The sequence below is a fragment of the Paramisgurnus dabryanus genome, chromosome 15 (genome assembly GCF_030506205.2).
Source record: "Paramisgurnus dabryanus chromosome 15, PD_genome_1.1, whole genome shotgun sequence".
Lineage (NCBI taxonomy): Eukaryota > Metazoa > Chordata > Actinopteri > Cypriniformes > Cobitidae > Paramisgurnus > Paramisgurnus dabryanus.
Window position 1 is genome coordinate 25315252 of NC_133351.1, and position 14928 is coordinate 25330179.

The following is a 14928-nucleotide window of genomic DNA, read 5'->3' on the forward strand; positions in this document are numbered from 1 at the left end:
TGCTAGTTTCCACCCTGCGCAATTTTCATTTTTACGTTTAGCGCCACGTTATTTAAATAGCAAATGCATTTGCGCCCCTTTTTGCGCCCATGGGCGTTCTGGTCTGAAAACGAGGTGTGTTCAGGCGCATTGTTGGCGCGTTGCTATTTTGAGGCAACTAAAATAGACTACGCCATTGACCAACAAAAACTTGGTCTAAAGTCTAAAGTCAATGGCGCAATATGTTTTTTTTGTTATTTAAAGAGCGGATTAGTAATATGCACCTATACGGGACAACGACGCGGGTTTGCTTAACACATACATGAATGCACAGCAGCACAAAAACGCTTTTAAATATGAAAGATTAAATGATTGAATGTAAAAGATTATTATTGAGACCCTTGGACATAAATGAGGGCCGATTATGAGACGTTAGAATGCGCAAAGAGCTGCTTCACCTGCAGCCTGGTAAGTAAATAAATGCTTTGCTTTAAACAAATGCATTTGTTTTTAAATGTTTTTTTTAATGCTACCTCACGGATTTATTGTATATGATGACTCTGTACCTGTGGATATGATGAGGTGAGAAGCATTTTTAAGTCATGCTTAAAAAAACTGACGCTGTCCAAGTGCTGAAACTTGCGGAGAGCCGTTTGTAAATTCTTTATCTCCTGTTTGTTACAAATAAAGTATTTTTACAGTACAAACCTTTTCTTACATACTTGTAAATTATTTTTTATGATATTGGATAGCCATACATTTAAAGCAATTAAAATCCTGCTTTTTTACTTCCATGACTAAAAGAAAACGGGTTTTAAAGGTTTTAATAAAAAAATAACAATTTCAATACAAGTGAAAAACAACACAATTATTTAACATTAATCTTAAACTGGGGATCTTTTCCTCCGCTTAGTTTTTCAGTTTACAAAGTCCGTCATCTAAATATGGATTAGACATAGCGCCAGCGCAACTGGCTTTGAAAGGGAATGAGAGCTGAGACTCTCATTGGTTTATTGCACGTTATGCCCAAAATACCCCCATTACTTATTAAAAAAATAGGACCAACCCTTTTCGACCATGCGCTCGGCGCACAAACCATTTTACCCTTCGTAAAATTAGCAAAAGTGGATTCGGACACGCCCACTTAGACGTTGCGCTGTGCACTATAGACAATGCGCTTAGATCGTTAAAATAGGGCCCATGTTATATTGCGCACTGTAAACACAATCAAAGCTTCAAAAACACAGAAAGAACGGGACCTTTAAGGTGTTTATATCTAAAGTTAAATGAAAATAGTTATTTTACACTATTTTTACTCACAATTTACTCAAAAAAAAAAAACTGTGATGATGATAATATACTCCTTGACTTTTACTATCTCTTGAAAGTTTGATCTTTCTCTTCTCTTTGTGTTTAAGAGTAAGATGCTTTCCCTACCTCCTGTCACCATCTTTCACTCTTTCCTCTCTGTCTCTTGTCATTTGTCACCACTTTATCAGCGTTTATCTCCCTCACCTGATTTTCGTTTCAATCACTCTTTCAGCTTTTGCTCTTAATATGTATCTATATTGATCTTTTTCTCTGTCTCTGAGCTCTTCTTTCCATACATTAATCTCTGACAATCATATCTCAGTCCAGACAGTCGTCACACACATAGGTGTCAATCCATCAGTCACTGAGTCAAGCAGACTCAAAGCAGCTCTTTACTGATTCAAAGCACGAAAAGCAAAAAGCCTGCAAAACCCAGCCGATGTTTGCTAAGCAAATACAATCTGTCACCGCACATAATGTGCCTAATTTTGTGTGCATTTTAAGATCTTATAAGAGTGTTTTAATTCACTGAATGTTTTAATCTAGTGAGTGGAAATAAAACCGGTGGGTTTTGGGTAATGAGTTAGTGTCATGCTGCAGACCGCTGAATATTAACTAATCTGTGGCAATGATGCAGTGAGCGGAGTGATGAACACAGCGCACATGAGAGTCATTATTGAACAGTGAGAGGCCTAATTCACCAGAGAATTTACTAGAACAATGTGTGAACAAGTGTAAAGTGGCTTTAATATGGTGAAAATGTAGTTTTACCCTAATTCACAACAATAAGCGTATAGCAATAATTTATCATTTGAACTGTTGGTTGTATCTTTGTACATAATGTCAGTTTGACTTCAATCCACAAAGATATGTGCGTAAAGTAACCTGCAATTTTATGTTTCAAACAAACATAGCAACAGAGAGTGGAAAGTTACGGACTGCAGCTACAGATGTGGCCTTTAAAAACGCGCGTTTTCTCCCGCGGCATTCGCCAAATCGTCTCGCGGAGTCACGCAGAATTCTGCAAGTGTTTTCGGGGGGGCTACTTTCCCTTTTCCCTTAATGTGTTTCGCTTCACAGAAAATCCACCAGGTGGCGCATAAAAAACTACATTTTTATATGCGTTGTCATTGCGGTTGTTTCCAGAAGTTAATAAGGGCATTGCTGAATATTTAACATTTCTATTAAAACAGCAAAGTGACGTCAACCAATTCTTGCCAGCATAACAGCGCATACATATATAAAGATGACTGTACGTGCAATGGGCATTTATACTAAGTGCAACAAAGAATTTAGTGTGAGCCTAATACACTTAACTCTATTTACAATGTATATCTTAATTATTTGTGTTGTCGAATTTTGACACCGTTTCATTGTTTGTTCATAATATTAATAATTATGTCCGTTTTTCTAAAAGTATTAATATTTTAAAGAGATTCATGTGGTATAAAAATACATGTTTTAAAGTTAAAAATGTTGTAAAAATATAGTAGTATTATTGTTCTTAATATATTAAGAACAATAATATGACACATGTATATTGCGCTAAATTGCTTTACATACAGTATGGAAAGAGGAATTCTTCTCAACCACCACCAATAAAGTTTAAAAAATATTCTTTAAAAACGGCGTTTAAACCCACGCAGAGCGAACAAGAAAACATGGGCCTACATACTGTACAGTGGGCATATGATATCTTTATTTAGTTTTACATATTTAAAACTTTAATAATACCTTTCTTGCGCATATAGGCAGTCAGTGTTATGATTTTTTTTTATCCTTTCAGCCGTTATTCATAACAGTAAAAATATTCAGTGGCTTTGTAAATATATTACTAAAATAATGGATTAAAGTAACTTTATAAAATCTCTTAATGTCACTTATGTATTTTTTAGTTGGTCAAACCAAAATAAATTGCTAGAAATAGAACAGACATTTTAATTTAAAATGTACATATATTATAGGCGTATATTATAGGTCCTTCCAGATATCTTATCTCAGACGTTCGCAGTCAACACTTTTAAAACTTATTTATATAAAATCTAATTAATAAATTAAAAAACAAAGTTTTAAGTTAAGACAATAATAAATATGTTTATTTTTATTGAAAGAAAAACGTAGAAAATGTTATTATGGGTATAGTTGATGCAAATAAAGTGTGCAGTATACAAAAAATGCAAACAAATTATTTCTAAAAGTGGCAAGATTTTAAAAAGATAAAGGTGGCATAAAGAAAGACATGAGAAAAGTAGAGGTATGCAAAAGAGCACAGTTTAGTTATTGTTAATTAAAGCGGTTTTATACACCTTTGTTTGAATTGACAAGCATTTTATTCGCCACTTTCAACACATTTTGTGATTGATTTACTGATTTATTACAGAAAATTGTTGTCAGAAGCAAAGCTATTGTACAAAGCATCTTTATATGTATGTTTTAAAGTTAAAAATGTTGTAAAAAATATATTAGTATTCTTTTATATTAAGAATAACAATATGATACATTTATATTGCGCTAAAATGCAATATACATTATTCTGCAATATAAATTATTCTCAACCACCACCAATAAAGTTTAAACATTATTCTTTAGAAAAAAAACGGCGTTTAAACCCGTGTTGCGTGGAGCGAACAAGAAAGCATATGCTTACATGCTCAATCGGCACCGAGCGGGTATCCTTTTCCTCCAGACCTTGACGCATGGTCGCGGAAAAGCGAGAAATATATTTTTTTTAAGTAAAAATATTTTGCACAATTGATATATTACTTATGAATATTTTAGGAAATTATTTTTGACACACGTAGGTTATTACGTGTATTTTGGATTTTAATTTCATTACTGTGCCTATCCGTGGCCTTATCCGAGCGCACTTTCTTTGTCTTGCGTCTTTTAAAGACATTGGTACAGCACCATGACCCAGAAAAGACTCACACACCTTTCCCTGATGCATGCCCACACAGAAATACTGAACTCCCTGGACATTCGTCCCCTAGCTCATGAGAGACTTTGGAATTTCTATTATACAACCGGCGCAATGCGCGACGCGAGTTTTTTCTGCGCGAGTAAAGAGCGCATTGATAATATGCGTATTAACGGAATGACAACGCGGGTTTGTTTATTACATACATGGATGCGCAGCAGCACAAAAACGCTTTTTAATATGAAAAATTAAATGATTAAAATGTAACAGATTATTATTGAGTCTCTTGGACATAAATGATGATCAATTATGAGACGTTAGAAGGCTTAAATAGCTGCTTCATCTGTAGCTAAGTAAATAAATGCTTTGCTTTAAACAAATGCATCTACTTTTAAATGTTTTTTTTAAATGCTACCCAACGGATTTATTGTATATAATGACTCTGCACCTGTAGATATGGTGAGATGAGAAAACATTTTAAGTAATGCTTTAAAAAAAAAACATTTCGCTGTCCAAGTGCTGAAATGGCTCTCCACACGTTTGTAAATTCTTTATCTTTTGTTTGTAACAAATAGAGTATTTTTACAGTACAAACCTTATATAAAGCCTATTCTAAAAATGTAATTATACACCATGTATTTCTTTATAAAAGTATACAATATCAGAACTAAACCCATCATTATTTTTGTTCAAATTATGAATTATTTATAAGTTTAAAAAAGACAGTAATAGTACTATTTAGTAAAAAGATCTATATAAAAATATACTAGGTATGTTAATGTGAGAATATTTTACATCTGTCGTGTGATTCTAACTTAAAAACGAAAGTAAAATATGTTCGTCCGCATGGACATTGAAAATTGTGAAGTTTAATTAATATTATATGTTGTTATAATATTATATGTTGTATGTAAATTGTAACGAAAGTAATTCCCCCTGGGATAAGTATTTTTGCTTCTGATTAATAGCGCATATTCATCTGAGAACTGATGATGTCTGTGTGTTTCAGACCCTGGCTGTGTGCCCTGAAGTGTATATGACAATAAAGTAGTAAATCTCAATGTATTTATTTTTAAAATGTATTTTAAATAGGCCTATAGGCTCATAGGTTTTTTGGTTAAAAAATTCACAGCACCCCCTGTTCAAAATGACTTCCAGCGGCCCTGCCTTGACGCTTTGTGTGTTCGACTTTAAATGGGTTTTTTTTTTTTTTTTTTTTTTATTAGAGAACATATGAACATTAATAAAGAAAACAGGCATCAAAATAGAAACTTCCAAAGTTGAATAACAAAATAGTTATAAAAATAAAATAGAAGACATTCACAGGACGCCAAATACAGACTCATAGACATTAACAATACATGTACCTTTTACATTTTTAACAAGTTTAAGAGACTTCATTAAAAGAGTGATTTCTTTTAAGAAAACCAGGTGTAAAGGATAAGATTTTAACAATCTACATTTATGAATAAAGAATTTGCCATACAAAATGAAGAAATTTACCAAATTGTAAATGTTTTTATCATCATTCTCAAAGTAACAAATAATATCTTTCATATTAAATGTTATGACTGTGTTAGTTTTAGTTGATAGGACAGAAAAACATTCATTCCAAAATGCCTGAACATTTGGGCAATCAAAAAATAAATGACATAAAGACTCCTCAGTATTATTACAAAATGAACATTCGTTCCCAATGTCCATAAATTTAGAAAGTAGTAAATTAGTTGGGTATATTTTGTGTAATATCTTCAAATGAATTTCTCTCACTTTATATGAAATACAAAATTTATAGGGCAGCAACCATGCTTTACACCAAATTACATCTCTTAGAATGGAATTCCAATAAAATTTTCCTCTTGGAGTAACTCTCTTCCTTTCATGAAAAACTTGTCTAATATCTTTATTAGTGCATTTTTTTTCAAAAATATTTTTTCGACTTTAAATGGTGCGGCGCTGACTGGTCGGCGTATGACATCAGAGTACCGCGAGAGCAAAGGTAAAGTCGGACCATTTGTAACATTTCGACTTGCTCTCGCGGTACTTTGATGTCTTCGTTGCCGAACTGTCTGCGCAGCGCCACATAGAAACGCCCTTTGACTCTTTAAGGCAAAGTACCAGCAACATGAGAAGTGGTGGCACGCAAAAGAAAGTGAAGGTACGCAGTACGCTAAAATATAAAGCGTCTGTACGGCGAGCACTGGTATAATTATTTACATCGTGTGTTGCTCTTTCACCATTGTGCACCCGCGCACTCGCTCTGTAGTTTGTAGCTCGCGCTCCGGCTTCGATAAACACCGTTTCTCAATACCAAGTAGGGGAGAGTGGGGCAAAGTGAGCCAGTGGGTAAGTTGACCCACCCCCTTTATCTAGGCAACCATACAGATTTGTAGCCGTGTGACCACAAATACAGGTAGCAACCATAATTGATATGTTAAAGAGAAGGACAAATTAAAGAGTTATGATTAAAGTATGATTTTTTTAACAAAAACAAAAAAAACTGTTTTTATCCTATCAAAGTAAAATTTATACATACCAGGTATAAAGGCTGTTATGTTAAAGTAGATTTATCCAGGTCTAAATATTCATACCATAAATATTTGTGATAGGCTAATGTATAAAACCATGTGAATGATTTAGCTAAAGATTAGCCTGAATTACTAAGCTAGGCAGTTTCCCAGAACGGTGGCTGTGGGGCAAAGTGAAACAGATGGGGTAAACTGAACCAGGGGTTAAACCCCACCATGAGGCACTGTAACCATTGAATATGTTTCATTAAAAAAAAATTCTGTGTAGTTTCGCACAACTGATTTGTTCATTTTTAAACATTTTAGAAAACATATCATGCTAAGACATTACCATATTAATTAATTTTTATGCATTTGGCGTTTTGCAAGTCTACACTGAAAAAACAAACATACCACTCAGAAACGTCCATTGACAATCTCCAAACAATAAGTTGTTCCTCAAAATCTGTATTTTCATCTGATACAGACTCAAACATGAGTGGATGACATCAGAGTACCGCGAGAGCGATTTAAAACCAACCTCCTCCGCTTTATTTCTCGCGGTACTCTGATGTCATCTGCTTGTCGGTTCTTGTGGCGCTGCGTAAAGTTGACCACACCTAAAAAATGTACTGCTAAACTCGACAGAAATGCTCTGTATACCAGCACCTCCTTTATTAATTTGTATAGCAGGAAAAGTTCTATTTTACTTCTCAGCGTGATAAATAGCTTACAAGGTTTGGTGTGTGGGCGTGTGAACTGACAGAAATGCGTGTGTCTCATGGCGATTGCGTGGGACTTAAGAGCCTAGGTTATATCAACATATGTCAAATTAAGTTACCTGATATCCACTTAATTTTATAAGTTATAAACATTCATTTAAAATAACATACAGCTTATGTATTAGGCCTATTTGCTTAAATTACATTTTAACAAAGAAACTGCAAAGGTTGATATTAAAACCCAACACGCTGGTGAAAACTGGATAAACCGGTTTTCTTTGATGAGGTGATCGATTAGCATTGGGGGTTGGCAAAGAATTGGCAGACCTAGGGGTGGGTGGTTTTTAATTTCTTGACTCTCTGTCACTGGTAGCTGCTAAAACAAGCAGCTAAACCATGTACAATTAATTACATTTTGGAATTAACTTCCTTCATGTCTTTTTATTTATACACTGTAAAAAATATTTTCTGAATTTTTAAGTAAAGTTAGCATTAAATATGTTTTACAAACAATTGATTTACAAACTCTGGGATGTTTGTGATTATCATCATTCAGAAAAGTGGTGCTTGTGTTTAGACTCATGTTTTACGTGATTAAATCAGGTTACATTAGTTTCTTTTCAGTGTAGAACAGTTTGTAATCAAAATGCAAAAATATAGTACATTTATAAACATCGCTGAAACAAAGAGTGAATTAAAATTAAAAAAGTAATAAAAATAAAGCTGCTGATAATTTTGTTTATATTTACTAGCATTTTCTGAGTGAAAAATGTTTAGATTTTGTTAAGTAGCCTAAATCCTACTCCAATTTATTTCAGTGTAGGTTTCTCATTTTTATCAGCTTTCTTTTGCTTTTCAAAGGGCCGTCTACCTTTGCTACCGCCAGTGCTTTAATGTGGGCCAGTACCGCCACTTCCAAATATAGCTCTTGAGCGTACCACCGCCTCTCCCTGCGCCCAGAACCTACTTCTAACGTACCAGAACGCTCGTTTGCACATCTGTTTAAATCAGAGGCTTAATTTAATTATTTGGCTGCGCTGCCGCTTTTCAAAGCGCCCTTCACAATGCAAGCTACCTAATTCGTCCCACCGAGAGCAGAGACTACATTACCCATTCACCTTTGAGTTTTACAAGTTAAAAGCGCATGCGTAGCTTTTGCTGCTGTCAATAGGCTTGTTCGACTTCATGCGGCGCCCCGAGAATCGACAGCCAGAAGACGTCACAGTATCGCGAGAGCGAGGCGAAATATGATTTCTTGAATCATTCTCGCGGTACTCTGACGTCATCCGGCTGTCGGTTCTTGCGGCGCCGCATGAAGTCGAACAAGCATAGTGTTAACAACGTGGTTTGGAGAGGTGTGTGAAACGCGCAACCATAGCTGCTCTGTTAAAATGAAAATAGGTCTACAATGAATACTTAATATGCCCTCCTGGTTTTAGACTCTAAGGAGTAAAAGAACAAGGTCAGAATCAGATGACTCTCGCTGGCTGACATCCCAACAAGCCAGAATGATATCGCTGCAGGTCAGATGCAAGCTTTTTCCAATACCCTTCTGTAGGTACGTGACAATCTCTGCTGTCGCGACTGTCAGCTTGGTTCCCCTCGACGCAACTTCGGATTTCCTCAGACGATGTGCAGACTGATTGTATTATACATACTTGCTAAACTACAAGTGTACGAAATTTCAATGAATTTGAACGACGCGCACAGGAGTTTTACCACACGCAAAATGGAAAACAATGGGACAAAATAAAGTGATGACTTTCGAGTTTCAAATGGCCAATATTCTGTTATTCTTGAACCCATAGACATGGTCTTGGTGTCCAGAGAGTATCTTTGCCCGACAGCGACAATATGTTATTAAAAAATAAATTACATCATTATGGATAAATGAGTGCTTACAGAATATATATGTTTGAGAATGCTTATCAGTACTTTTTTGTTTCTTAAACTTTAAAGATGAATATTCTCCTTTAGAGATGGGCAATTTTCAGCAATAGCACATTATATTCAAATTTTTGAGCTCATAAAAAATATTTTTTCGCTTATTTAAATGACTTTTTTATGTTTTTATGCACGTTTAGTTTTGGTGCAATTTCATCAAAAGCTTGTAATTAGGAAATACACACAACATGCTTAACGTGTATTTTCTATATGTTAAAAAGTTTGTAAAAATTGCGTATTCTTATATAATAAGAATAACAATATGATATATTTATATTGCGCTCAAAATGATTTAGAAATGGAAAAAGGAATTCTTCTCAACTACCACCAATAAAGTTTTAAAATTCTTCTTTAGAAAAACGGCATTTAAACCCACGTGCACCGAACAAGAAAACGTATGCTTACATACAGTCCGTGTATGATATCTTTTTTATTTAGTTTTACATATTTTTATTTATATGCATTTAATAATAAGGTCATAATGTACACACTGTTAAAAATGATTCAGTGGCTTTGTAAATATCTCTAAAATAAATGATTAAAGTAACTTAATAAAATCTCTTAATGCAGTTATGCGATTTTTTTAGTTGGAAAATAAATTACTAAAACTAGAACAGATATTTTGTGTAAAATGTACATATATTATTTGATGTATACGCCTTAATAATATAAGTATTACATTTACAGATTATTTTAGTCAATATATTTAAAAAGGTCAGAGTAATATATTTAAGTTTTTAAAACTGTAATAATTGCATATTTCAAATTATTATTATTTCTATTTGACATCAAAAATGTGTAAGTTTTACGCCTAACTTGAAGTATGATTTACTTATATTTTCACATTGATATTATTTGAGTAAATGTAGGCAAAAAAATAAATTAATAATAAGTAGAAAAAATGTCAATTTTAAACAATCACATAGCCAACGGTTTTTAATCAGCAACAAAGAAACTGCGCATTTTGCCGATGACAAACACATCAGAAACTCCTCGAATTTATGAATATTTACACTCACAATATGATTTTATTTCCTTAGTACAAAAGTATAACATATTATACAAATTCTCAGTGAAATGTATTAAACACCAATGCATACTTTTTATCGTGTTTCATACCATGTAAAGGGAAACATAATAATATAAAAAGTAGCCTACTGTTCAGTAATGCAGAAAAGCGCACCACAACCATGTTAAAGCTATTAAAACGTTCAGATGCAAAAATGAACTAAATGTAAAATTAGATAAACTAGTTAATGATATTGCGTAAATGCGCTCGGTCTCTTCAAAGGTCTTCGCGAATTATTTTGTTATAAGACTCGATTATCATACATCACGTCTCTTCTACTGTAAGTACACGGAAAAAATAAGACAAATGATCCGCGTTTGAGTCGGATTTTTATGAAGAATATGTGACTGTTTATGTAACTGGCAAAAGAAAACTTCGCCAACAAAATGTTTGCCAAAAAGCATGCATTTGTATGACATCAAAGTCCGTGTCATGTTACTTCAATATCATACAGTATACGCTCAGCATGAAGTCGAGCACACACATTGTCGTCAGTATGGCCTACAAGAAACACGCCTGCCCTCTACAGGTTTTTATATTTCCTGCGTCCCCCACCGAACCCCCCTTTTGCGGGATCTCGCAGAATTTCGGAAGTCTCCGCGGCATTCTGGTCTCAGAGACGCGCATTTTTAAAGGCCACATCTGTATAAGTATTTTGCATTTGTTATTTCTAAACCCTGCTTTTATTTTTTTATGTTAAAATGTTTATCCAAGACAACATGCGAACTTCCTGCATATATTGCGTGCAAATTTAAAGTTGAAATTACATATTAAATGAAAAACTGTAAAAAGAATATTTTGGTATTTTTTAAAAATGACTTATCTGTTAGCTTAAATTCATGTGCCCTCATAATATTTAATAAAAAATGCAAGCCTCCTCCCCTGCTCAAATAGATCCCTCTTTACTTCCGGTCTTACGGTATGGCAGGTGGGCGGAGTCTGGGAAAAGATTGCATCAATTTTCACTTTAGATGAAAATGTGAAAGTTGAATAAACTTACATTTATTAGATGCTACTAATTTAAGTATTTTTATTTTTTGTACATTTTATACACTTTTTACAGTGTATGAAATGCAAAGGATTTGCCGGATAATTAGGTCATACATTCCTTTGATATTGCACCAATTTTTTTCTAAATAAATACAGGAAAGATGTTTACAATGGAGGCTATACTTTGGTTCACAGTGTTTGTGTGTCATTACTATGTCAATAGTCAAACACGGATGGTTCTCAGAGGTTAGTTATTTGCAGAAAGCGCTGAGTCGGACAGAACTTGGATCATCTGTGAAGCATTGGGCATTGCGTTGAGAGAGAGAGAGATACAGGAAGAACCAGCACACAGCTGTGCAGTCATAGTCCCTGACTGCACACAGCCCTGCATGCTCCGGCACTTCCTCTAGGAGCGCCCGACCTCCTGCAGCACTTCCTATCCAACGCTGAATCAACAAGCTGGGATAAGAGCAGGAAGTCAGACTACAAGGTGGGCAGAAGGGTATGCGCAAGTATGTTTGGAAAGAGGCCGTCACTTCGTCGGCTGGGCGTGTGGGTCGCGGGGTTCATCAGGAAAGATATCAAACAGACAAAAAGAAACAAAAACAAATAGAGAGTGATAGGTGAAGAAGTCCGGACACCTTAATAGACAAAGGCTAGCATACTTACACATCCCACAGGGGTTGAGACAAAAGCAGGAAACTCAGGACTTCCCGTCCTCAAGGTTTGAGGACCTACAGCGTGACTGTGACCTTCCCAGGATAAGACAGCAAACAGAACCGTTGGGGCTTTTGAGATTTTTGGAGGCATGACAAAGGGCCATATTATATCACTGCAGATGACCTAAATAATGTGTCACTACATTTCCTGTTGTTCTGAAGAACGGGAACAGCTCTGCCATACAAAGACCTTTTATGAAGTCCGGTCATTTGATAAGATTTTCCAAAGCTCCACTAACTGTGTAGCAGTAATTTGATTTAGTGATTAAAGATGGTAACTACAAGATTGTAGGTTTGAACACCACAAGGAACAATTCATGTGACATCAACACACAACCCCAGATTATCACAGCAGGATTGTCCCTGCTATAAATGTATCTCCAGTCGCTCTGGATAAAAATGTCTGCTTAACTACTTCTGCTACTGGAGAGCATTTAAACTCACATAAATACACTGAGAAAAAGAAATGAAGTATAGAATGCCATGTCCCAAATGGGACACTTGATGGGCACTTGTGTCTTGTGATGGCCATTACTTGTGCATGCCTATAAATTCTACAAGGTCACAAGGTGTCCCATTTGTCATTTGATGATTCTAAGGAGTAGCTTGTGTTTTGGGAAAATCGTGCACAGAAATAGAAGGAAAAGATCCAGACAGGAAAAGGTTTAAGAACAATTTATTAGCAAATTGAAGAAGGTGCATTATGGGACTCTTACCAGTTCCCGTGGCAGGAACATGTCTTCTTGTCTGGCCACAACTAGACAGACACTGTCACCTTGTTTGGTACTGCGTAACATGGCCACCAGTTCCTCTTGTGTGTGACCCGCAATGTCCACACCGTTAACCTGGACATACATTTAACACTTGGTTTTAAAGGACACCATATGGAATGTTACATTGGCATTAGACTTTTTGCATCTTTAGTTGACAAATGCAAAAAGTAAATTTAATAAATGGGTATCAAATGTGTAATTAGAATAAAACAAAAAAATATGATTTCATTATGTATATTTTCATCTAATAGTACGGAAATGTTGCAAGATTGATTCAGTGGTTGCTAATACTCCAGGAGACTCACTTCCAGGATCCTGTCACCTGACTGCAGGCGGCCATCTTTGACTGCAGCACCTCTGGGTAGGATGTTTTTGACCAGGATGGGCCCGGGTCCATGCACTGAAGAATCTCTGGTCACAACCGTGAAGCCCAGTCCTTCAGGACCTACAGAGATTGGGAAGCAAGTACTCAAAGTTTTGTACTGTATCTAAAAACAAGTTAAAAATAGCTGATTCACATTCATTCTAAAATGGTCAATGTTCTTGCAAAAGCTTAAGTGGCTAATAGATTATAAAATGAGAGTTTATATGATCCAATGTAATGATTTAAAGCTTTAAAAGTGACATCATGTAGCACGTCCTGCAATGCAAAAAATTATTATATATTTTTTAATTATATAAAATTATACATTTCTTAGTATTTTGCCTTGTTCTTGAGTACAAATACCTAAAATGTTCCTTATTTTAAGCATACAATCCTTCAAGTATATGCATAAATGCAAGTTCAATTTCAAAAAATGTGGTCAACCGAAGTTGGTATGCCCAAACATTCTATTAAATCAATGGACGATATCAGATCTTAATAATAAAACATCACTTTACTAGTCTCCTAAGCATGTACATAGTTATTTACTGAAATTTACTTATTTACTTGTTTTTTAAACAATAAGTTACTATACATTCATCTTCATTACAGTATCAGATCAGCGGACAGACCGCAGCATATTTAGTATAAATAAATAATCATGCTTTGTACCGCATTGTATTCATGTTATCTTTACAAGTTACCTAAACTTATTCAAAGAAATAACGCTAACCGTGTTGCTTAATGTAAAAAAAAAATATTTATACCCTGCAGCACGCTCACCTTAACGTTTTTATTTGTATTTTTTATAAATCCATTATCCTACCCGATTAAAACATAAACATTGCAAATAACACCAGAATTAACAATTAATTTACGTACACATATCCTAAAAATTAACCTTGTGTAACTGATACGCTGTAAACCGGGTGAATTTAGATTATGATTTCAGTCAATGACACCCTCTGCCGTTTGGGTATACCAAGATGGCCGCTCGAACTCTGCGCTGGCTTCACTTCCAGCTGTTGCGATCTATGCGCAATCCAGTCATTTATATAGATCAGTGGGTTGCACCCTTTAAAAATGCCCTAATATGTACAATTTAGGTACAGAAATATAGATAAATTGGGTACAAATATATGCATTTCAGGTACTAGTTTGCCTTCTTTGCTACCAATATACATCTGGGCTGTGTTCAGCCTCGACAAAACGTTGCACAACATTTTTAATACAGAAACGGTGGTGCGTTGAACACCCTGTTCTGATGACACAAGAGTTGCAACTATGGCAGCTGAAAAGGCCATTCTTTGCGTTGTTTCTGAAGACTTTTCAGAGCCTGAAGAAATCGTATAAATACGTGTTTAATACTGTAAAATATGCTCAATGTTACAATGACAGTCCTTGCTGTCCATAGTAAAAGATGACACATTTGTAAACGACTTTACTTGGGCCCATTGTGCGAACGGTCTCTTTTATACCTCGTGATTTATACCACGTTGCTGCTGATTGGGATGCCATTTTTGACACAACCACCAAACAAGAAAAAATGTCGTTCAACCCGGAAACCGTAGCAAACCGTCTTGATCTTGAACGTGCCTCGGATGTACTAATATCAACTTTTTAGATGCAAAGA

At 35.1% G+C, this 14928-nt stretch overlaps 1 protein-coding gene across 3 annotated transcripts in view; it reads right to left on the bottom strand.

The window, feature by feature from the left end:
• pard3bb (par-3 family cell polarity regulator beta b) overlaps positions 1–14928 on the bottom strand; it is a 416763-nt gene that overhangs the window by 230221 nt on the left and 171614 nt on the right. For all 3 annotated transcript variants that reach the window (XM_065292869.2, XM_065292868.2, XM_065292870.2), the window contains 2 exons: positions 13237–13376; positions 12875–13003 (listed from right to left, as the gene is read on the bottom strand). In XM_065292869.2, coding sequence (XP_065148941.1) covers positions 12875–13003; positions 13237–13376 — 269 coding nt within the window. The remainder of the gene's footprint in view (positions 1–12874; positions 13004–13236; positions 13377–14928) is intronic.